The sequence below is a fragment of the Hordeum vulgare genome, chromosome 4H (assembly GCF_904849725.1).
Source record: "Hordeum vulgare subsp. vulgare chromosome 4H, MorexV3_pseudomolecules_assembly, whole genome shotgun sequence".
Taxonomy (NCBI): domain Eukaryota; kingdom Viridiplantae; phylum Streptophyta; class Magnoliopsida; order Poales; family Poaceae; genus Hordeum; species Hordeum vulgare.
In genome coordinates this window covers 598,845,893-598,871,153 of record NC_058521.1, presented here as the reverse complement: position 1 = coordinate 598,871,153, position 25,261 = coordinate 598,845,893, and the positions used below count along the sequence as shown (strand labels likewise).

The 25,261-nt window shown below is 45.0% G+C and overlaps 2 protein-coding genes across 2 annotated transcripts; both read right to left on the bottom strand.

Annotated features, from left to right (window-relative positions):
- Nucleotides 1–669: 669 nt before the first annotated feature.
- On the bottom strand, nucleotides 670–6,074 carry LOC123449930 (respiratory burst oxidase homolog protein B-like). Its single transcript, XM_045127299.1, has 13 exons — nucleotides 5,925–6,074; nucleotides 4,302–4,724; nucleotides 4,045–4,204; nucleotides 3,903–3,951; nucleotides 3,661–3,774; nucleotides 3,142–3,573; nucleotides 2,624–3,010; nucleotides 2,440–2,532; nucleotides 2,185–2,300; nucleotides 1,984–2,086; nucleotides 1,597–1,676; nucleotides 985–1,496; nucleotides 670–877 (listed from the first exon to the last, which is right to left on the bottom strand). The coding sequence occupies exons 2-13, from the start codon at nucleotides 4,681–4,683 to the stop codon at nucleotides 768–770; spliced, it is 2,538 nt and encodes an 845-aa protein (XP_044983234.1). The 5' UTR covers nucleotides 4,684–4,724; nucleotides 5,925–6,074; the 3' UTR covers nucleotides 670–767.
- A 16,840-nt stretch (nucleotides 6,075–22,914) lies between these two features.
- On the bottom strand, nucleotides 22,915–24,812 carry LOC123447465 (berberine bridge enzyme-like Cyn d 4). Its single transcript, XM_045124070.1, has one exon. The coding sequence runs from the start codon at nucleotides 24,757–24,759 to the stop codon at nucleotides 23,206–23,208; it is 1,554 nt and encodes a 517-aa protein (XP_044980005.1). The 5' UTR covers nucleotides 24,760–24,812; the 3' UTR covers nucleotides 22,915–23,205.
- Nucleotides 24,813–25,261: the final 449 nt, after the last annotated feature.

Here is a 25,261-nt window from a genome sequence, read left to right as displayed (position 1 = left end):
ATGCACTCCCGCCCAGGAAAATGTCTCCTTCGTCTTAGAAACTCCAGACTGGCCACCTTGCTGCAGTTCTATTTGCACAATACATTCTCTAGTCAGTAACTTTTACAACATTCTTGTGGTTATGTAATTCCCTTGGATGAAGTACACCTATCATGGAGAATAGTATATTGCTCTTTACTTTAGTTATTTTGGTTAGCAAACCAAACTTATTGTGTACTATTTTCTCCGTTCATAAATATGAAAGTCTCTCTATATATTCCACTATGAACTACTCTACATATAAAAAAAAAAGTGAATCTACACTCTAAAGCATATTTATGCATGTCCGTATGCAATTCATAATGAAATCTCTAAAAAAGACTTGTATTTAGAAATGGAGGCAGTACATGTACAGGCGGCATCTGCACTGTCACTAATCGAGGCACCACGAAATAGCTTGATGAGTTCAGGTGCACGAGAGACTATGATTTTAACTAGTAGCAGCTCCGCCCAACGCTTGTCCGACCTCCGGCGCTCAAGGTGATTTTTAGCTGTCATCTTTTTGTCGGAGTTGATTTTCAGATTTGATACTTTTGGAGCTAGAGCCTAGAGTAGAGCAAGCCCAAAGTGCCACCAGTTTCACGATTTGTTCAGAAATCGAGATCTCGCCATAACATCTAAACCGGTCCATATAAAAAAAACTTGGATTATTATTTCTCTACCTTATTATGATGACGCAGACCATAGAAAGGCAGGTTCTTACATTATAGCTACATACATATGTGTAATTAGAAATTCTCCTTGTGAAACTCAAACTTTGTGTTGGTATTGTGGGTGAAGTCTGCCGACAACTGCCGCAGCTGCGCCACAAGAACAGGCTCGCCGCAGTAGAAGACCCCTGAAGCAGAAATGAATTAAGGTACGTTAGCAGAAAAAAATGGCAATTATATAGTCTTAACACCGTATCGATATCGATGTGAGAATGACAGCGAGAAGACGACGTACCAACGCGCTGATTCTCATGGTTGACTGCGATGCGCTTGAAGACGCTTCGCCAGTTAGGCCGGGCAAAGTGGGTCTTGACGCTGGTCCCGGACAGAATATCGACCCCCTTCTTGGCATGGTTGAGTTCCTGGAGCATGACGATGAGCGCGGACCGAGCATCGCCCTCTTGGTACACGCTCGAGCAGTGGTTGTGGAGCTCGATCACTCCATCCTTGTCCTTCTCGGCCACCTCGTTCATCACCCCTCTGAACCACTCAAAGGAGCCTTCCTCCCTTGTGACCCAGTAGGAGTAGGCCCTCTTGGTCATGAACGGTTTCTTCTTTGCCTTGCCACTGCCGTCCGGCTCTGTTCCGCCAACCGATTCACCGCGCTGGATGTGGTTAAGCACATCCTTCACAATGCTGATCAAAGGGGTGGCTCCGATGCCAAGCCCGATGAGCAGCAGCACATCGTATTCCCGGTAATCTTGTGCTGGAGCACCATATGGCCCGTCGATCATAAGTTTAGGGAATCTAATACATGTCATACAGAGTTTAGGATCAGAACAAGAGTTTAAAATATATTGTGTGGTAATACTGCATTTTTGAAGCAGCTGAAGAAGTTCCTTCTCACCTTGCGTTGCTGTCAGTGATTCCCACGGAGAGGTCAGCTCTAAGGAGTCCACTTTCTCCTTCAGTCGGAGGCCGACACGCCTGGTTTAAATTTAACGTTATTATCGGTTCCATCAAGTAGAGGAATGGGCAATGGCATTGATATGAAAAATAGAAACCTTAACAGTTCACAATGCTTCAGACATCTAAGTTCTAGTATTAAGCAACATTTCGATACATTTGGGGCTAGAAGTGTTGGAACACCCCCTATATGTAATTATGCCATACATTGCTATTGGCATATCTCTATTCGTTCTCCAAAACATCTTTTGACATGTTTCTCCTGTTACACAAACTTCCAACATGATGTGGTCACTAGACAAACCAAAGGCCGGAAAACCTGATTTACCTCAGAGAAGACAGTCCTAAGCCGAGAAGTCCAATCACCCCTTGTGCGAATGTGGACACTCAAGTAATTATCTCCTGGTGCTGATGTAACGGAAAATGGATGCCTGTGATAGAACAGATTTTCTATACTATTAGTCATCTGCTGATTTCAAAATTATATTAATGCAACTGTTTTTTTTTCCACAAAGTGTAACGTGGGTACCATTCATATGGAGATACAGCGCCGCAATTTATAAAGATGTACTGCCCACTTCGGTATCTGAAACCAGGTGGCTTGGTCATATAAAGAGCCAACACATTCCCAGGATATACCGCAACCTGTTTAGGACACAAAAATTAAAGGTTCAGAAAGAGTGAATACATAATTTTCAGTAATTTAAGGCTTATTTGCTGTTCAAAAATCCATCTCCCATGTTAAATGGCTTGGCACTTATTAAGGGATTTTTCATGGTGGTACCTTCTGAATCTTAACTGCATCATTGCTTCTAAACAACCGAACAATGCGCTCGCACAAATATAAGAAGACAGGATAAGCGATGTACATCCATGTCTGGTAAAAGCAAGAAAAATTGTCAATAAGCATCAATAGTTCTGATCATCAGATTTTCTATTGGCATTAATAGGGTATTGTAGACTTTTACCGTTTTCTTGTACCACTCCTTGGTTAGGTACAAACTTGTTCCATGGACGATGAGCAGCGCATACACAATAGCAAATAGGTGGTGCGTAAACCAGAAGGCGTTGAAACCAGTCATCTTCTTGAGTGGATTAGTGGGCTTGAGCTTGTTACGTCGGAACCATGGCTGGGCTAATACAAAGGATATTGACATGAGCACTACCATGACAACACCTGTCCACCCTGCAGTTCCTTTTACAAACCACCAGTAATTTGGTGGCCTTTTCTCCCCAAAGAAAGGCTTCATTGGTTCATATTTCGCATCACTTGCGTGGAGCAGGAGAGGAAAATCACATGTCAGATGAGCACCTGCATGCAAAACAACACCAACTGCGACACCTGCTGCTATTACCTGCACAATAATATAGCTGGTTATATTAAGTCACATCTTACTTAGTGCTATATTATTTGTCAGACATCGTCAGCAGGTTATTCTCAGGATATGTTCTTACTTAATGCAGAAATACCACTTATTGACATTACCTTATGGAAGTTTATGTTGTCATTGAAGGGCACAACAGCTCCAATCTTCGTCTTTGATCTAATCCAAGTGATTGTATTTCGGCAGACAGGAAGAAGGACCAGGGCCATATTGAACTTCAGGGTCTCGGCGGCACCCTTTGCAGTGGCCACACAATAGCCCATGATGTGAAAGACAGCTCGGTTGCGATACTGGATGAACTTCCAAACGAAAAGGGCGATGCAGATTGAGAGCCAGAGGGCCGCGACCCATATACGCTTCCAGTTCTCCTCTACAAAGAAGGAAAACTCCTGCCAGTAGCGGTGAAGTGGACTCATGCCCTTACTAGGCGCGAGCCTCATGCTAAGAGCTTTGCTGAGCTTGGAGCTGTGGGTGATGGTCGATGCAACGGCTTCAGATGGTGGCTGCAGTAAGAGTGCCTCCAGGTTCTCCAGCTGTTGGCGTTTACATTGAGTGGTTAATTAGGAAGAAACCGTGCCGCGATTCTCTAATTGTTAATTTGATTGGACATACACATATACCTCTATGTAGCCCAAGTTGTCAGGGTCAAGCTCTTCCATGATGAGCGCTGTGTACTCATCGGCTCGCTCCTTGATCTTGGAGAGTTTGTTTGCTGATGCACTAAGGGCGATAATCTGCAAGCATGTTATCATTTGTTTAATATAATATGCTTTAAATTTACAGCATGACATTTTGCTCTGCTTTTGCATATAAGAAGGGGGATTTTTCAGTTTGGGGTCCTCTGTTGTGAGTTGTGACTAACCTCCTTGACCTCCTCTGATGTGATTCTTCCATCAGCATTTTTGTCAACCCTGAACAAAGAGTTGGTAAGTGCACCTATATATAGAGTGAGAGCAGAAAGGAAACCATGAAAAAACATTTAGCAAAAGTGAACTGGTACTAACATGTCGATGAACGTTTGGAGACGGTTGTCGAAACCCTGATCACTGAGCTGCTCCCAGAACTCTTTGAGCTCCGCCTTGGTCAGCACTTCCTTGACTATCCCCCTCTTCCTCGCCAACGAGTCGAACATCTGCACCGCGAACTCGTCGGACCCATCCATGCCTGCACACAGAGTCAATATCAAAAGCAATTAACACTTGAACTATACAAATTCTTTCTTCCAAGGAAACTGAAACTGTTTGAACAAGTACGTAGTTACCAATGCATTTCCCAAATCTGGAACGGAGCAGGACGCCGTCAACCTGCAGGTGGTTGAACCGCTTCTCCACAGCGGCCCAGCCGTCGCCGCCAACTTTGGCAGTCACAAACTGCAGGCCCTTGAGCGCCACCGCAGCGGTGCTCTTGCTCCTGTCATATCTCTTCCTCGCGGCGGCCACCGCAGCCTCCGCGGCCACCGGCCTGACGCCTTGGACCGACACCGCATCCCGCTGCACGTCGAGCGTGATCTCGACGACCTCGTCGTCGTCTTTGAACCTGGTGGTCTTTGTGGCCCTGCTTGAACCTTCTAAGCTTCCACTGTTTGGGATCAATGTTGCAGTGTCAGATTCAGTGGCTGGCTTGCCAGCTTCAATGTCAGCCATGTCCTTCTTCTTTTACCTAATCCCGGAACAATTCCTCCTCTCTGCTCTCTCAAAGGGCAGCAAGTTAGTTAGTTAGCTGCCCAAGATGCCAAATCAAGCTACTAGTACTACTGAAACAAAAATTACAGAAGATGTACCAAAAAATAGAAAGTTGAACCAAAAATAAAAATTCGAAAAGCTTACAAACTTAAGGAACATGAATAGAAACTACTAGTAGTACTACAAGAGAAGAGAGTGTTAGATCTCTCTTCCTTCCTGTCAGAATCCTAGCTATTGTCCAGCTGCTGAGATCTGACTGAACCCCAAGCGGATAGCAGAAATTTGACTGAACCCCAAGCGGATAGCAGAAATTTGACTGAAACCCCAAACGGATAGCAGAAATTTGACTGAACCCCAAGAAGGATAAAGAGAAACAAACACACACACTAACCAAGAATCAAGCTTCAAGCACAGAGGAAAGAAATACTCTGTTTTCTTGCCCCTCTTTTTTGAAAGCTCGAAGGGGGGAAAAGAGCAAAGATTGTACCTTAAGCCCGGAGCATCTCTCGCACGAAGAAGCAAAGAGCAAAAGAGAGGAGGCCTTAATAAAGACACGCACAACAGCAGACAGAGCTGTCTGGGACCTAAACGCACGAGGGCTTGCTGGTACTGCTCACTCACTGGTGTCTGCTCTGCTCCTCCGAACGTGACGCGCTGGCCACGCGACAAATGGCACGGGGGGGAATTGGTTGGTGTCAGCTATAGGAAACTTAACAAGAAGAAGAAAACAGAATGCTAAATCTCTCTCTGAATCAGATCCATGGAGATATTTTCCAAGGAGGAGCTTGGAAGAGAATAGAAACTGAAGTAAAAAAGCTGTCGGCGATTCCGCGAGAAGATGATGGTGAGACCGAGAGCTAGTCTTACTTCCGGTAACAGAAATTCAGAAATTACTAAGAAGGAAGCAAGCAAACTGAAGAGAGGCTCCCGGACTGAGACAAATTCACTCACACAGTCACACTCACACTCACACAAAAGAGCTGTTCAGATCTAGCTAAGCAGAGCCTGCAGCATTCAATCAGCAACGCATTTCTTGGTGGCAGAAAGGGGATTCGATTCCAGGAGGAGGGGGGGAGCGAGCCGAGATTTGACCGCGCTAACTGAACCAAGAAACAAGCGCAGAAGCAGAATGGATGGAAGACCAATTTATTCGTTTCTTTTTGACAGCTCGAAGTGGGGTGGGTAAAAGATTTGATTTGTACCTTAAACCAGGGAGGGATTTCAGCCACTGATTGCGATTGGAACCCGGAGCATTTCGCGGGACTCCACCAGCAGAGAGAACCAGGCTTGCAGATGCAGGTGGCTTTGCTTCCCTGGGGGTGGGATGACAATGTGCCTACCGAGAAAAGACACAGGCAAGATGGGTTATTTACCCACAAGTTGATGGGCCTTGGATCATGTACTACCCCAAGTTGACTGTCAATTGGTAGTACAACTTGACACTGCGGCCTTGGATCCTGTACCCAACTATTTCCTCCATCAAAGTACTAATCGATCCATATTTAGAGCATGGTCAATAGTATAGCCCATTTTATAACTAGCTTGTATAATAGTTAGCTATAAAAGAGTACTACTTTTATCATATATGGTACACCTTTCATTCTCACAAAGCACCTAGAAGCACGTGGTAGAGCTAGCTTTTCACGAAGAGCCCGTTTCCCTTCTCTCTCATCCAACTCAGCAAAAATATAGTATTTTAATCCTTACAGTCTTTTAGTACTGTAGGTGAAATGCACTGTTGTGGTAGTAGTATTAGGCTCAGTTCTTTTGCTAGAATCTGGGGATTCTCTCAGAATCCAACCCCTCTCCAGCTTTTCCTAGAATCTTTGAGTCCCACTAGCAAAAGGGCCCGTGCATTGCAACGGGAGAAAAATAATACCACATGCTTTTAATTTTTTATAATCATTTTGATTTATTAAAACAATAAGCTAACTAACAAATGTAGTCAGTCCTATCCTATTTTGTTGAGAAATCAACCCGTCCATCGTTAATTCCACCATGATGAGAAATTGAGCGAGACAAGCAAAGCAAAACAAAGAGGCTACGTGAATTGATCAATGGACTGTTATCTTATTTCACTCATGGGATAGAGAATGTGGGATCAGATGACAAACTGAAGGTGATGTTCCATTCTCTGTCTCTACAACAATACAATCTTACATTCAATACATTCATTCATCAGCAAACAAATCCCCACAAAACAAAATTTCTTGCCGGTGATTGGCACACGGTTGGAGGCATGGGGAGGGGATCTCACCAGATGATGAGTTCCTACCAGAGGAGGGGATACGATGAGGGGAGCAAGGGTTAGGCGCCTCTATCTGACCATAAGGAGTCGCCGTTGCCGCGCCATAACCTCGGAGTTCCCCGTGTGAGCCATGGAGGCCCGCCTCCACCTGCAAGTACTTTGCTCCGCCGCGCCGCCGCCGTTCTGCATCGAGCAGACGCATCATCCCCATTCACTGTAGCTGTCGCGTTGATTTGATCCAGAAGCTGTGCTCGAGCGCCGAAACGGGGGCAGCAAGCGGGCAGAGGTACGACCACGGAGACGGGTGGGTTGAGATCGACAACAGTGGCGGTTGAGGTCGGCCGCGACGGCGAGTGGTGTGGCGGCGGCCTGGGCACAGGCCAGGGTGGACCAGGGTCAACGCGATGCGCTCGAGCGCCGCAACGGGGGCAGTGAGCGGGGAGAGGTACGGCCGCGGAGGCGGGTGGGTTGAGATCGGCAGTGGTGGCGGTTGAGGTCGGCCGCGGCGGCGAGTGGTGTGGCGGCGGCCTGGGCACAGGCCAGGGTGGCCCAGGGTCGACGGGAAGAGGCGATGTGTACGGGTATAATTTTTGCATCGAATCGTTTTTTTCCTTTTACGTTGCAGATAAATGATGGAGCGCGGGTTGAATAACAAAATTTATAGGGTTTTTTTTATAAAAATGTCATGGTGGGTTTCCGACGGAAGCAATAGCCTCTTTATTATTAAGTATAGATAGATAGGGTTTTTTTTATAAAAATACAGTGGTGGGTTTTCCGACGGAAGCCATAGCCGCTTTATTATTAGGTATAGATTTGTTTTACAATCCTATCTAGTTATGGTCTAATTAACTAGAATTTTAAAATAAATGGGGGTTCAAGATTCTAGAAGAAGCTGGGGAGGCGTCTGATTCTGGCAAAAGAACTCGGCCTTAATTTCATGGCAACTGGTAATGTGCATGTGCTGGAATCAGTCTGCTTAAATTGTGGTTTCTTAAGTTTAGTGCACAACCCAGCTGTTTGTGCATTATGTTCACCGCTGGCCGGAGAGAGTTGTGCAAGGGATTCACGTTAACAACCCATGGCATCTCCGAGACTCCGACAACAACATGCAAATTTCCTGTCCGCTGCCGCATCCGTCCGCGGACAGGAGAAGACAAGCTCTGCGGTGTCCGCATGAGAAATGATGGCATCCAACGCTAGTGGTACATATTTTGACAACAACTTAAATTAATTGAACGAAATTCATGTAAACACAACAGATTTCATTCAATTTCGAATATAATTTACATAAAAAAGCTTGATATTTTAACGATTTAACTAAAAACTACTCCATCCGTATTAAAATATAAGAGTGTTTTTAACACTAATACTAAGGGAGTAGAAAATAAACCTAAAACCCATACCAGACAATCACCTCGTACACGCGGTCCCCCTGCCATGCCACACCGCCATCTTCGCCGGTGCCGTCATCGTCGTGATCCCTTCAGCGATGGAACGACCCGGAGGGTCATGACAGCCGGACAGCTGCCTGCCGCTCCACCTCCTGTTTGCGCTATGCGAAGTGCCGCCGGGACCACCGCCAACGTGGCCTTCGGAGCCCTGGCTGCGGCCTTGCCGCAGCCGGCGTTGGCGAAGTAGTCGCTAAGTGAGCACTCCTCGCCGATCTCAGTGAGCTTGCCGTCAAGGCGGCGACGATGCTTGGCGGCTGTTTCCACGATGGTCACACAGAGGTCGAGCACCCATGCCGCGGCGAGATTCGGGTCGCTGCGGACCCATTCTGGCATCACATCCGTCTTGGCCAACACGGAGCGATGACCGGCATTGCGTCGGTCGTACCTCGCCTGCTTTCATGCCGTATGCTCGGCCTCGGACACCACGGACCGAGAGCTGGAGGCACCGTCGAAACCTCCGCCTCTCAGGTAGTGAAGGATGCGTCCACTCGCCTTGGCGATCGCGGGTGGTACCTCGTCCTTTATCTGGGGGTGATGGCGTCGAGGTGGCGACAGTGGCCCTTCAATCAGCGTGTAGCGACTATGCGACGAGGACGACCCCGGCTCTGGATTCACGCGACGGATGCAGTACGGAGAAATGAGATGTTGCTTCACGCGGCCGTCGATGTGGAGATCGCGGTTGCGCGGCGGGGTCGTCGTCTCGTCCTCCACCTGACGGAGCGGGGAGGCCGACTTGTGCTTGACGCGGACCCACGACAGGGACGTGGGCTCCTCCTTCACGCGCACATGTGATGGTGGTGCCGGTCCCATCTAACGGAGTGAACGCTCCGTCATGATCTCCATCTATCGGACGAACTCTTCGTCTGTAACTGCCACCTCCAACGACAGACGTGGACGCTGTTGAGGCTGCTCCTCCTCGTCACCGGAGGAGATGACTATCTCCTCCTTGTCAAAGGAGCCCGCCACCGTGGATGTCGATGGCCCCGGTGAGCAAGGGCGATGGCGCCACGATCTACAGGACGGCGAGCTCCCACTCGTGCCGCCTGCCGGCTTAGAGAACCAGGACTTCGGCATTGTCGGTGGATGGTCTTGGAGAGTATGTAAAGGTCGGAGAGAAGGAAAGAGTCGGCGAGGGGAGGGGGACGGTGCAGTGCTCTGGACATTGCCAGAAAGTGGCTTCAATGACGGTCGCTGCATGTTCTGGCCGTCATGAATGCGGCATGCCGCGTGGCAAGCCATACTGCGCGTGGGAGGGGCGGGTGGGGGTTTGGGCGGTCAGAATCGGGCTTTGAAGCGGCTTGGACTCCCGCAAATCCCCCCCCCCCCCACCCACACACATGTTTACTAGTGCAGAAAAGGCTAGCTATGGCGTGGCAAACAGAGACCTGCTGGCATGGACACCCGATGCCACCAATATAGCATCAGTGTTATAGTTTAGTGGTGGCGTTCGAGACGAAGCCGGCAATATTTTCAATACCTATGGCGTTGGACATAGTTGCATGCTGGCACTGTCATATTTAGCTAATAAAAAAGCACTACCAACTTGACAAACTAAACGTTTCAGCAATTCACAAAATATACTACCAGCTTCACAAACTAAACATTTCAGCAATTCACAAAAGATACTACTAACTCCACAAACTAAACGTTTCACTAAATTCACAAAATAGTGCCAACTTCTCACAATGTATCGATCTTCCCCTCTTGACAGTACCTAGTTTTTTCTAAGGGCTAACTTAATCTCACGAAGCTTATTCTGATTCGGCTGCCCCTCCATGATGTAATGGACTTTCTCCGTCTTCAATTGAGTCCTCTCGGACTTCAGGTCATGTATCTCCTTCTCGATCTTACTTGTATCGAGGTTTAGCGCCGCATTCTGACCTTCGAGACTGAAAATCTTATCGTAGACAATAGCATTGTCATCAGTAATCTTCTCCTTCTCATTCTCCTTCTCGAGGGAGTCATTCAACTCCCGCAAGGCCTTGATGGTACTCTTACGTGATGCGATCAACTCGTGATTGAGCATGTCCACGTCACATGTCTGTTGCACAACGAGTGCTGGAGAAGGCAGACGTGGTACATATGTCTCGCAAGGGTTCCAAATCATCAACAGATAATTAATGGTTAGATATATGGATGTTTGCAATGCTCATGCATGTTTTTTGTAACCGTAATTACTTGGTTGGTGCTCACGTCGCCTTTATCTTCAGCATACCTGACCAGTGCTAAGAGGAAACTATCCATATGATAGAGTCGCCCATGCTATAGAATCAAACAGAAAACAAGCAATTTAGTTTAATTAACAATATCTATTGAAACCTATCAACTGCATGTCAAAAAAGAACTAAGTTTCTACAAAAAAGAACTAATTTACTACAAAAAAGAACTTAGTTTGTGGAGCTATTACTTGTCAAGCTATTAGGGTCCAATTACATATTACTTGTCAAACTATAGTTGAAAACTTCTTAGAAAGTCAAAATTGTCAAATAAGATAGTACCAAATTATTTTCCTCAAAAGGAATCCAAAATCAATCATTCAAGAATAGGTATTTCAGCATGTCTATCAAAATCCACGAGCTGCCAAACTGGAAGTTGGAATAGCAGCGTACCAGTCCCAATTTGGCAGCTCCAATCACTTTATTTTCTTGAGAACATATCAATGAAACCGAGACATAATTATTGGGGTACTAGGGGGCTGTTTGGTTTCCAACCACATTTTATCATCCCTCACCTTAGGCAACTTTGATCCAGTTAGGTGTGTATTTGGTCCTAGCCACATATAAGGCAAGAATACTTTTATGAGTAGTAAACCCCATATATCACATACACAAAAAGTGTGGAAAAATTCCCTTACGCAAGCCAAATTCTGGCTAACAATTTGAACAACTCAAGTAAGGCAAGTGTGGCAATATATGGTAAAGATAGTCACAATCCAAACAAAGCATGCCCGCTTCATATTGATAAAACACACTACTATAGCTAGGGCTTTCTCTAAAAAAAAATTGGAACCGCATGGACTAGAGTATAGAGTAGTAAGTATTACTTGGATCTAATTACACAGGAGCACATCATATCATTCCAATCTAATGTTTGGAATCCTATTTGAGATGCATGGATTTCCAAGACCCTGAGAAGTGGCATTCCTAGCTAATTAGTAGTTGAATGGTGGTACAATACTTTTTTCCATACCTCTTTGGATATGTCCTCACAAATTGCAGACACGGGCGGCATCGGCGAGCCGGCGTCGAACGGGGCGGCCTCGGGCGGAGACATGAAGCGTCAACGAGTCGCGTCGGGCAAAGTCAGGCGGCGGCGGCGGGGCAATGTTGGGCGGCGTCGACGGCGGGGCATCGGCGGGCGGAGAAGGGACATGTGAGGAGACGGCGGCATCGGGTGGGGCCGTGGCGGGGATCAAAAGGAGGACGAGCCGATGGTGTTGGGGATCGAGAGTAACGAAAGATAAGTTTTTTTTACTGCTTCAGGCTGTTAAAACCGACTAGTGTTGGCGTGGACCCAATGAGCCTAATGTGCAATGTCGGGCCTAATTTGCAACGCCAGCACTAAGAAAATAGTTATGGCGTTCAAATATGTCCAACGACATCGCTACTTGAAAAAATTAGTGCTAGTGTTGGTCAGAAATGGCGCGCCACAAATAAGAGTTGTGGCTAGCCATTTTTCTACTAGTACTTTCTCTCCTGTTTGCGGGAGAAGTCACATCCGGACCGCTCCGTGGACGGATAATAGGACCGTGTTTATTGGCTTCCGTTGTCCGGACAGCACGGTCCGAACGGTTGCAGGAGGTTTGCTCGTCGCCTAGAAGATGCCCTACTAGAGTTTTAACAATTTCTTCTCCCATTACGCAAATTAATTTATTGTCTTTTTGTTCTTTGTTAAAACTTGGTTTAGAACATGACGAGCAGTCAATATCGTTCACTCTGTGTGTTTGATTTATTCGGTTTATACAATTTTCAGGTTTGTATGGTATTGATACTTCAGTAAATACAATATGAAATTAAGATACGGTTCTATTTCGCTATATATCAAATTATTTCGGTACGGTTTCCGTATATACTATAAAAACCAAAGTTGACGCAAATTTGAAAATGACACGTAATAGTTTTTTTTAGCAGAACATGTAATAGTTTACAAATTTATGACTCAAAACATATACCTTTTTATAGAAAGAGTGCATAGCTATATGCAAGTGTATATTCATGCATGATTTCTATGGTTATGGACGTACTTAGTATTTTTTTGAAGAGAAACATGACTACATTACAAGAAAAAAGGATGTGATTAACACGAAATCAGGATCCTGTACGAAAAAGGACTACTTATATGGTTACTCGCCTCAAGGTATATAAATATAATTTTTATTTTGTTTTACTCAGTTAACCATTCAGTTTTTCGGTATATACCATAAAAACCAAAGTTTAAAAATGTACAAAAATTACCAAAACCATAAACCATAAAAACCATTAAAATGGTTCAGTTCGGTTTATTCTTGGTATGTTTTTATTGGGGAACGTTGCATGGAAAACAAAAAAAATTACGCACACGAAGACCTATCATGGTGATGTCCATCTACGAGAGAAGATTTTGATCTATGTATCCTTGTAGATCGCACAACAGGAAGCGTTAAGAAACGAGGTTGATGTAGTGTAAAGTCTTCACGTCCCTCGAACCGCCCCACGAACCGTCTCACGAAGCGTCCCGCGATCCGTCCCACGATCCGTCTCGCGATCCGTCTCATGATCCGTTCCGATCTAGTGCCGAACGGACGGCACCTCCGCGTTCAGCACACGTACAACTCAATGACGATCTCCACCTTCTTGATCCAGCAAGAGGGGGCGAAGAGGTAGAAGAGTTCTCCGGCAGCGTGACGGTGCTCCGATGGTGGTGACGATCTAATCCTGCAGGGCTCCACCCGAGCTGCGCAGAAATACGATCTACAGGAAGAACTATGGTGTCTAGATCTGAGTTGCATGTGGCAAAAAGTTGTCTAAAATCAGCCCTAAATCACCACTATATATAGAAGGGAGGGGAGGAGGCAGCCTCAAAACCTCAAGGTTTGGCCGGAATTGGAGGTGGAGGAGTCCTACTCCAATCCTATTTGGAATAGGATTCCAATTTCCCACTTGGAAACTCTTTTCACCTTGTGTTTTTTCCTTCTCAAACCTTATGGGCCTTAGTGGGAACTTATTCCAGCCCACTAGGGGCTAGTTTATCTTTTCTCATAGCCCATGAGACCTCTTGGGGCGTGACACCCCTCTCGATGGTCCCCGGCACCCCTCCCAGCACTCCCAGTACACTACCGATGAGCCCAAAACTTTTCCAGTGACCAAAACAGGACTTCCTGTATATTAATCTTTATCCCCGGACCATTCCGGAGCTCCCCATGACGTCCTGAATCTCATCCGGAACTCCGAAAAACTTTCGGTTACCAACACCTATAACTCAACTATACCGAAACATCATCGAACCTTAAGTGTGCAGACCCTGCGGGTTCGAGAACTATGTAGACATGCCCCGAGGTACTCCTCGATCAATATCTAATAGCGGACCTGGATGCCCGTATTGGATCCTACATATTCTCCAAAGATCTTATCGGTTGAACCTCAGTGTCAAGGATTCATATAATCCCGTATGTCATTCCCTTTGTCCTTCGGTATGTTGCTTGCCCGAGATTTGATCGTCGGTATCCGCATACCTATTTCAATCTCGTTACCGACAAGTCTCTTTATTCGTTCCGTAATACAAGATCCCGTGACTTACACTTAGTCACATTGCTTGCAAGGCTTGTGTGTGATGTTGTATTACCGAGTGGGCCCCGAGATACCTCTCTGTCACACGGAGTGACAAATCCCAGTCTTGATCCATACTAACTCAACGGACACCTTCGGAGATACCTGTAGAACACCTTTATAGTCATCCAATTACGTTGTGATGTTTGATACACAAAAGGTATTCCTCCGGTGCCAGTGAGTTATATGATCTCATGGTCATAGGAACAAATACTTGACACGTAGAAAACAATAGCAATAAAATGACACGATAAATATGCTACGTATATAATTTGGGTCTTGTTCATCACATGATTCTCTTAATGATGCGATCCCGTTATCAAGTGACAACACTTGCCTATGGACAGGAAACATTGATCATCTTTGATCAATAAACTAGTCAACTAGATGCTCATTAGGGACAGTGTGTTGTCTATGTATCCACACATGTATTTTAGTTTCCAATCAATACAATTCTAGCATGAATAATAAACGATTATTATGAACAAGAAATTATAATAATAACTAATTTATTATTGCCTCTAGGACATATTTCCAACATTTTTTTTTGTTCAGTTTTAAAATGCATAGAGTGAAATATCGTCTTCCCCGTTATGCATTAAAGCGACCCAATGTGTATGTTAACCAAATCAGTAGGGTACGCTTTTTTCAGCTATCCATTTCAGCTGAGGTATAAGTGGAAGACATCCTCTCATTAATTATACCATGTTCCGCATAAAAGGTAAATTCATTAGAAAAATACTCTGAAGACTCGCTGCATATGGAGTTGCCTGCCAATGATACCGATACCGGAAACCGTTGCACTGAACCCATCCGTTGTCGGTCCGTGCAAACCAGTTTCTTCTTCTTTGCCGCCGGTTTGCATTTCTTTATCAGGGAACATGGAGTTGCACATGTGTGACGACTTGGGAGGGCCGTGTGTTGGATGCATTGTAGGCATGTTGGACTTATATTTGTACTTGCCTCAATGAATGCACTGCACATGCCTTCCTCGGGTCATGTACCTTTAATTACTAGTCAAACAGGCCAATCAGTAGTTAATGACATTACAGTACTTCTAATTAGGTTTGTGAGGCAGGGGTTAGCCATATAATGCCATGTGATAAACAATGGCCTTTCACCCACCTTTCCAACCAAGCAAGCAACATGGTGCTCCATCTCCTCTTCTTGCACACATCTGCTGAACCCAAATTGATAAATATTTACAAGTCCCTACTTGTAAAGATAAACAGATGCATCCGAGTAATTCGGGATGGAGGTAATATAATTCAGTAGAGGTCGTAACTGCGTGAGCACTAATCAAAACAGAGAGCTAAAAATCAGCCTCACAAAATCCGCCTTCGGCCTTGTTTGATTTCTCAAAATTTAAAAGGGTTTGGAGGGGGATTGAAAGGGATTAAATTCTTTGCAAATCAAAATTCACCTTAATCCCCTTCAATCCACTCCGATCCTTTTATGGAAGGGATTAATCAAACAAGCCCTTCAGAATCAGGACAGGTGCACAAGTGACCATGGTTCCAACTAGTAGTAGCAGCAACGTGAAGGACTTGTATTTTTCAGACCACTAGTTACGCAACCAGTGATCAGTCAAGAGCAGCAGAGATAAACAAATAGTCAGGCCACATGACAGTTGCAGTTGCAAACCTACAAGAGCCAGCATGATATGCGACTTGGTGATGAATATGTAGCTCAGCATATGCAGCACTTGCATAATATGTGGCTCAGCATATGCAATATATGAGTGGTGAGGTACGGAGAGGGTAAATAAACAACCAACAAATCATATATGTATCATCCATGTTTAACATGATACAAAAACATGATTTGGTCAGTCGGTCTAATTCTTTACATGCTGCAACAATGATTCAAGCACATGCTTGTTTTAGCAAGTCAAAGTGTTTGAAATTGTATGCATATTAACTCCAATATGCACAAGGTAACCCTAGTTTCCTGTTAATCATATATGTAAGAAGAGGCTCTCGATCTCCTCCGCCTCACCTCCAGATCCCTACAGATCTCCTCCGCCTCCCGTCCGCCTCCCCTCCCCTCTACCTCCCCTCCCGCCGCCGTCGAATCCCAGTTGGGCAAAGCCCGTGTAAGGGGATGATGGCGGCGACGGGGCATCCCTCCGTCCTGGCTTGGAGGCGTGGCTATGACGGTGGGTCTTGAGCGGGCGCCTCGGAACGACGTGTGTGTAGTTATGGCGCCGGTCACGCAGCGATGTGACGTCCTCTATCTTTGGTTGTCTTCATCATCGGTCCAAAGGGGTCTCGTTGGTGGGTGTTGCCTCGCTGTGGCTTCCCGGCAGTGGATCAAGTGGAGGAGGAGATGGTGGCCTAGCTGCTAAACTAGGTGAGGATGCCACCATCATCGACGGTGCCCCTGGGTGTCATTTTCCTCGTTGAAGGCGGTAGTGGGGGCGTCCCTTGCTCCATTGTTTTCGAGGGAAACCTTAGATCTGGAGGAGGCTACCACTAACAGTAGCATTCGTGGGCGTCGTAGCCCTCGTTGGAGGCATTGAAGGGCATCTTGGATCGAATGATGGCAACGTCTTTGTCGTCACCCCTGTGGAGGCATCATCTTTGGATACATTCATGGGTTGGAAGAACATGTGGACGACTTGGTGGCTGGGCGCCGGTAGGTGGTGCAGTGGTGCTTCATCCTACACATCGATGACGGCGGATCTCGATGGTGTGGCGTAGTGGAGACTCGGCGTCTGATGGGTGGCGTTGGACTCATCCAGGAGGATGATGATGTCTGGTGTCATGGTGACGTCGATGGCAGAGAGGCTTGGCAAGGTGGATGCGCAGTATCTGACCTGAGGATGGCTCGATGGATGAAGGAGGTAACGGCCCTTGCAATGTGCTCTTTTTTTTTGTTTATTTTTTCCTTTGCCGCTTATTTCCTTTTGTTTTTTATTTTTTGGTTCGTTTTTCTTTTTTTCCTTTTGTCATTTTTACAAAAAAGAACTAAAGTTAAATTTCTCAATCATTTTTTGAAAACATGAACATTTTTTAAAATGGAGAACAAATTTAAAAGCACTAACAAATTTTTAAAGAACAAATAGTTATTGAATCTCGAAAAAAAAAATTGAAATCGAGATTTTTTTTGAAAAATCAAGAGCAAATTTGGAAGCGCGAACAATTTTTTAAAGCATGATCATTTTTTGAATCTTGAGAACAAAATTTTGAAACACAAAACAATTTTAAAAAACCTCAAACAAATTTGAAAGCACAAAATAATTTTAAAGCAAGAACTTTTTTGAATCATGAGAAGAAATTTTAAAACCAAGAACAATTATGAAAATTCTGACTAATTTTGGAGGCGCGAACAATTTTTTAAAGCACTAACATTTCTTGAATCTTGAGAACAATTTTGAAAAAAACAAACAAATTTGGAAGCACAAATCTTTTTTCGAAGCACGACATTTTTTGAACCTTGAGAAGAAATTTTGAAACCAACAACAATTCTGAAGTATTCTGAACAAATTTGCAAGCGCGAACAAATTTTTAAATCATGACAGAGCAAAATGTTGAAAAACCCGGAACAAATTTGGAAGTGTGAAAACTTTGAACATTTTTTAAAATGGAGAAAAAATTTGAAAGCAGGAACAAAATTTTAAAGCATGAATATTTTTTGAATCTGAAGAACTATTTTGAGAAATTGTGAACAAATTCGGAAGCACGATTTTTCAAAAACTTTATTAAATTATTACACCTTTTTTTGAAAATCCTGGATGTTTTTTAAAAATCCAAAACATTTTTTATAAAAAGAAAATTGTATTAAGAATTTTAAAAACATTTTCTAAAAATCGAGAATTTTTCTGAAAATCCAGAACATATTTTTATAAAATAAAAACATTTTTCGAATTTGAAGAACAATTTTTGGAAATAGCTAGCCATTTTTGAAATTCGAAAACATTTTTTGAAAATGAAGAAAACAAATTGTAAGATAAAATATTTATCGAATTTGAATAACATTTTTTGAAAATCAGAACATTTTTTAAAAGGAAACAAAAAGTAAAAAGAAAACAGAAAAGAATAAATAGAAAAGAATACGAAAAAAGGTTCAGAAACCTTCTAAAAGTTTCCCCAAATAGGTAAAAATCGACTGAAAATGGTTCCCAAAACCGGTATCACTGAAATATGTTAACGGGCCAGCCCAAGTAAAATCCCTCGTCTGTCCACATGTGCGTTTGCCTGACAGTTTGACGTATAGAGTGTTAAATAGGATAGTCCAGATTATGAGTCTCAAAGTTATGAATCCTAAGCTCACGCATGAAATTGCCCAACAGGTACAAGCCCATAAACAAAATTGGACAACAACCCAACATGTTTGGCCATAAAGAAAGGACAAAAATGGGCCGGGACAACAATCATGTTTATCGCATCTAAATTGGACAACAACTCAACATGTTTGGCCCATAAAAAAAGATTAAGTCTGATTCGGCCTACGTTGCATGTGAGCATATGTAGCGATGTCATTAGAATTTAAATGATTCCCTAAAAAAATTGAATTTAAATGAAATTATAGTATCTCATCTGTTCCCTCCGTTCCTAAATACTTATCTCTCCCTAATAATAAAGCAAATAGGGTTTCTGGTCGTCCGTCGTGGCATTTTCGCAAAAAGGTCCCTGTCGTTTCAGGTAATCAACCCGCAATCCTTTTGTAAGTTAAAAGCGTTTCGTTTTTACGTAAACCCCCTCGCAATCACCACTCGCGCCATGCCTTATCCGTTCCCGTCCTTCACCACCGGGCACGCGCTGCCATGTGTCGCCGCCGGCCGGTTGGCTTCCCGCGAGCAGGCGAGGGAGCTTGGGGAGCTCCGGCGTGGGTTTGTCCTTGGAGAGGCGACGCTGAGGGGGGGGGGGCGCAAGCGAGGAGACGGGGTCGAGGAGGCACAGAGCACGGTGATACAGCCAAGTCAACGCAGCAACGGCTCCACGCGATGCAAGGAAACGACGGGATCTGGTGCAGCGGTCCGAGGCGGACAAGATCCGCGGCGAGGGGCAGGTTCTGGGGGCGAAGGGCTGGATCCGGTCGATGGCGGCGAGGTACACGCGAGCGGTGGTGTGCAGCGGTCCGGCGGAGCGGGCGCGTGGAGACGGAACAGGCGGAGCCACGCGCGGCCGTGGAGGCGCTCGGGGGATGGAGGATGGAGGCCGCCTTCCTGGGCTCGGGCGCGGCAGCACGGCGTCGGGCCGTTGCCCGTGGCCATCTACACCAGCCTCACCAGCAGTGCAGACGGCGAGCTTCGACCCGTTCGTAGGAGGCTTCATCATGCACGTGGCTGCGGTATGTATCACACGGACCACTGTTTGATTTTTCTGTCCCCTAGCTCCATGTCTGATAGTTCAGGGGCGCAATGCCATTCATAGATAAACACGAATTTGTCTTTGTTTGATTGCACCATAGAAAAAAACTAAGAAGGAATAGTTCTTTCAGATCATTTTCTCCTTATTTATTTTGGCTATTTTGTACATGATAGATAAGATTTGTAGATACTCAAAAAGTAGGCTCCATCTTTGTTTCATCTGTTCAGCCTACTAAATTTGGTCCCCTTACTCATTTCAGTTTCGCTTGCTGTATGTGAAGCGATACAAATTTACTCCCATTGCTGCATCTTGCTTTTTGTGAGCTAATTATGTGCAATTAGTCCATCATTCACAGTAATACTTAAGTGGACGATGGTCTGATAGGGTGTTCTCTGTGATGCATACAGTTCATCCTATGCTGCCTCAAACCAAAGGATGGTTTGTTTTAGTTATTATGCAATAGATAAGGAACAAACAAAAATGTGCATATCACTAGCTCACCCTCAAATCCACTCACCGCCTTCTTTGGCCAAAATAAAAAAACCAACGGCAAGATACGGACTCCGAAATCAAACAACCAAACCTAGAAGAAAATTCCTAAAGAATACAGTCCTCTGAAATTTCCATAAAATCATTTGAATGACAGAAGCAAATTCGTTTAAAACAAGGTAAAGAGTGCGAGGGTGCTATTACTTAATCACTTTACATACACACATCACACCAAAACGCCTGGCTTCTCTGGCCTGCTGCGTGGTTTTGCCTACTGACAGAACACTGACTACGGCGATGAACATACCGCCTTTCACTGCCTGTCTTGTTGAAGAAATGTTTCTCATCGCTGCAGGATTGTGCAAGCTGAAAACAAGAAATGCCCAGTCTCCACATGTTCATGATTTACAGTGTGCAGTAGTCATATTTTTCCTTGAAATCTAAGTGCAATATGTCTGTCTTGTTGCTAACTGAATTTACAGTATGTAAGTGGCGTCTAAATTCTGCAGTATTTATGTTCATGACTTATTGAACTATGTTGTCTTTTTTAAGAGTGGCTTGATCTAAATAGTTGTATTTTAGCTCCATAGTTCTGTGTAATTTGTGCCTTGGTTTTCTGGCATGTCTGAATTTTGCTACTCCTGTGCTTGCTACTCCTTAATTCACACATGCAACATGAGGTACAAGAGGTTAAATTGAATCTTTTTTTAGAAATGGAAGCTGAGCCCCGGCCTCTGCATCGATAGATGCATGCAGCCACATGTTAAATTGAATCTAACCTTCCAATGTTATATGTTTTGATCTCCTTTCTGAATTTCCATTTGTTATTTTTATCTCATCCCACAATCCCTGCGCCTTCTCCATCTCCCTGTCATCACATAATCAGGCGATAAGCATATAAGATGAATATTCATTAAAACCTGATGGTATGCATTCAACAGAAAATATAAAACAACGCCTGTGTGAGAGCACCTTGAAATAAAAATACAACCTTCTCTACTTCTGTGCTCCTCAGGAAGCAGGAAAATGCATCAACGAATCCACTGCCACAAGGTCCAGTTTTCAAATCAGCCACACATGGGCAATCCAGAGCTTTCTGTACCTTAATGTCAATTGACTGCATAAGCAGATAACTGCTTCACTAATCTTCCCGGCGCCATGAAGAATAGAATGCTGACATACAAGTATCTATCAACCATCCAGGAGCAAAGCAAAAAGTCTTACCTCATCATCCTCACTAAACGACATAGCCTCTGTACATTACAAAAATCCAACATCAGTAATCAGAAGTTCAGAAAACTGATGCTGAGACATATTAACCAGCCTTCAAAAGGCGCAGCATATCCCATGCAAAGTGCACGGGTTAAACTAAGATCAGATAACTAATTTCAGTCTAGATAGCCAGACCAAAGCAAATTACAGTTTACAAAAACACTTGATCTTGTCCTGCCGGTGTACTTGAATTCATCAATTGTATCAGGAAAATCCAATTTAAATCTGGTAAATATAGTACAATTTGGAAGATTTCGTAATAACAAATTCTTTTTTCAAGATTGATTGTTTTGTCGTACTAACTTCTATTTGCTCAAACAGGACGTGCATGCTATTTCTGAAAAAAGATCCCCCGCTATTGGCTAGCTGTTGGATGGCATCTCTGGTGGTAGTTTGAAAGGGCTTCTCATAATTCATTGGATATAGCCCGACCAAAGCAACTTACAGTTTATAAAAACACTTGATCACATTTGTTACCGACTAGAAGTTTGCACACACTATCACTGGCATACCTATAAATCTCACTCAACCACTGCTTGACATTGTTGAAGCTTTCCCTATCTGTCACGTCATATACGATCTGACCCTAAAATTCATAAAATGTTAAAGAAAAAAATTTATTTAAAAAAGGTTCCTTTTCAAACAAAAGTTGAAAATTCATAAAACCAATACTGCTTAGAAAGTATTACAATTTTTATGCATACATCAATTTTTTAAAATAATTTAACATTTAACCTTATCATCAACAATTATTAAAAATACATATAAAAAATGATGCATAATGGCACATGAAGCAAGTTGTGCAAAAAACAATAAGAAAATATTATTCAAAAAATATTTATGGAAATATGTTGTACACACAAATGCCATTACCCATCAAAAAACAAAACATCATTACCCCACAATAAAAAGATCCTTTTGAAAAAAAATGATTACCAATTTATCTTTTACAAGAAATTTAAAAATCAAATAAAAATTATAACTATTATAAAAAAAATTCATCCATTTTTTATGTAAGCAGTATCTAATGTTTTAAAAGAAAACATTTATCATTATTACACATATTTATTACAATTAATGCCGCATAATGGTATAACAAGGAGGTCCAGTATTTTTTCTTGCCCGGTGCAACGCACGGACATTTGTACTAGTATCTTTTTAAATATTCAACTATAGATTACATACGGAGCAAAGTAAATGAACTTACACTCTAAATTTTGTTTATATACATCCGTATGTAGTTCATAGTAAAAAATTTAAAAAACAAAAAAATAGAAACTGAGGGAATAAATGAGTTATAAGCATTCAATTGTAAAGAAGTACGACACCCGCTGAGATGCGTAACTTTTGACTTGGTGGAAAATAAAAAAAAGACTCAGATGTCTTTAGAAAAATATAAGAAGAAAACCACGCTACATATGCTCACATACAACGTAAGGGCGCTTCCGAGTAATCGAACAAATGCACAGTTGCGTCTCCGTTTTGGGTGATCTAAATTTGATCATGAATTAAACCAACAAAACCGACTGCAGTGGGAGCAAATATTATAACACTGAATTCGTATCAAAAATATGATTTCAGTGGTATAATTTTTGCTTACATCACAATCAATCTTTTTGATTAAATATATGATTAAATTTAGATATTGAAAAAAAGAATGCATTGCATTGTGGAATGGAGGGAGTATAGTACTATTGTTCATACAGGAAAGTAAACTGTGTCCAACAGCCGCCATCTGTCACGACGAGAACGTTGACAGAAAATACAACTCGATGGTACATCATTGTTTATTCAGCAAGAATGAAAGTAAACTGATCTCGACCAGTAGTCAGTAGCCCATGCAGGACCAAGGATTGATTCATGGAGTCAGCTCTGCATGCCGGCCGGCCGACCTCGTCTCATCTTCAACGCAACGGCGGGATGCTCTGCTCGTTCCTGAAGTAGTTGGTGGGATCCACGGCCGCCTTCACCGCCGCGAGCCTCCGGTAGTTGCCCACGAAGTAGCTCTCGCCCCACGCCTCGCCGCCCTCGAACGTGCCGGCGTCGTCGTTCTCCCCGATGCCCAGGTCCCGGAAGTTGACGTACGCCCGCCTCGGCTTCTTGCTCACGTGCTGCCCCATCAGCTCGTACAGGCCCTCGATCCAGGCCGTCGCCGCCGTGCCGTCGTCGCCCTGCTGCCAGCCCACCAGGTACTGCATGACGTACAGCACGCCGTTCCGGTGCGGGTACGGCGTCGCGGCGGCGGGGACGCTGCCCATGAACCCGCCGTGGGGCTCCAGCAGGACGAACCCGGCGCCGGGCTTGGTGAACCAGGGGAAGATGTCCTCCCACGCGGCCTTGGAGATGGCGCGCCGGACGTAGTCCGACTTGATCTTGTTGGACCTGCTCAGGCTGGTGCTCCTGTCGAGGAGGGCCTCCTCCAGCGTGCCGTTTGTGCCGAAGCTCAGGAACGGCGTGGCCGCCGACTGCAGCCAGGTCATCGGTTGGCAGTCGGTGCTCGTCATGCCCAGCTCCGGGAACTGGTCGGCCATCATCGCCACCAGCGGGACGCAACCGCCGAGGTACAGGGCCTGGAACATGGCCTGCTGCCCCCGCACGATCACCCTTAGGGTTATGTCGTTGGGTAGACACGGTGCGACGTCCTGCCATCTGGTGAGGATCTCCACGGCGCCCTGCGCGACCGTCTTGGCGATGTTGAACGCCACCACCGTGGACGGGACCTGCACGAGCTGGACCTTCCACGAGAGCACGATGCCGAAGTTGCCGCCGCCGCCTCCCCGGATGGCCCAGAAGAGGTCCTCCCCCATGCCGGCCCTGTCCAGGAGCTCGCCGTCGGCGTTGACCAGCTTGGCGTCGAGTACCTTGTCGGCGGAGAGGCCGTGCTTGCGCATCATCATCCCGATGCCGCCGCCGCTCAAGTGCCCACCCACGCCAATGGTCGAGCACTCGCCGGCCGGGAACGCGAGCCGGGACTCGTTCTTGGCGACGGCGTAGTACAGCTCTCCGATGGTGGCGCCCGAGTCGACCCAGGCCGTGGAGTCGTACCGGTTGACGCGCACGGCCCGGAGGTTGGCGCCGAGGTCGACCACCGCGAACACCTCGGAAGGCCGCGCCGACGACCGGTACGACAGGCCCTCGTAGTCATGCCCGCCGCTACGCACGCGGAGGCGCACGCCCTGCCGGCGGCCGCAGAGCACGGCGGCCTGGACGTGGGAGGCGTCGCCGGGGCCGGGCGTGATGATGCAGAGCGGCCTCACCGTGGCGTTGGTGAAGAACTTGCCGTTCCTGATGGAGGAGGCCAGCACGTCGGTGAAGTTGCTGGAGCTCTGCGTGTACACCAGCTCGCTGGGTACACTCTTGGCCCGTAGGCAATGCAAGAAGCCATCAGGGGAAGCAACCGAGCATGAGAAGAAGAAGAAGCTCACAAAGAGGCCGCTAACTCTCGGCAGCATACCCATCTTAGTTTTTGCTGCTGCTTCTCTCGTAGCAAAGCAAGAGTACGTATTACGTGTTGTGTGTTCGACTGCGTGTATCGAGCTCGCTCCTTTATATACTACTCCCTCTGTTTCTAAATATAAGTCTTTTAAGATATTTCACTAGTAGTGTACATACGAAGCAAAATGATTGAATCTACACTTTAAAGTATGTCTATATACATCCCTATATAGTCCACTAATGAAACCTTTTTAAAGATTTATATTTAGGAACGGAGGGCGTACGCTGTTTTTCATGGCCGGCTGCTGCCTAGTGGTCAACATCAGTTTACTTTGCCTCGCTCAACATATAAACAATGCTATATAAAACTGTGCTTTCGATTAAGAAGAGGGGCAAGACTGCAAGTGTACATGGGTAGCTAGCCAGGAGAACGCGTTCATCATCTTAAAAAAATACCAAAAAGAAGTGAAAAAGAGACCCCGCCGACGATGAAAAGCCACCACCAGCTCCCAACGCTCCTGACTT

Coding starts and splice junctions, on each gene's coding strand:
- LOC123449930 (XM_045127299.1), bottom strand. CDS start 4,683: ATGGCTGACATTGAAGCTGGCAAGCCAGCCACTGAATCTGACACTGCA. Junction 3,952..4,044: donor CTCCAAACGTTCATCGACAT/GTTAGTACCAGT, acceptor CTCTTTGTTCAG/GGTTGACAAAAATGCTGATG. Junction 2,087..2,184: donor GCTGTATCTCCATATGAATG/GTACCCACGTTA, acceptor GTTCTATCACAG/GCATCCATTTTCCGTTACAT.
- LOC123447465 (XM_045124070.1), bottom strand. CDS start 24,759: ATGGGTATGCTGCCGAGAGTTAGCGGCCTCTTTGTGAGCTTCTTCTTC.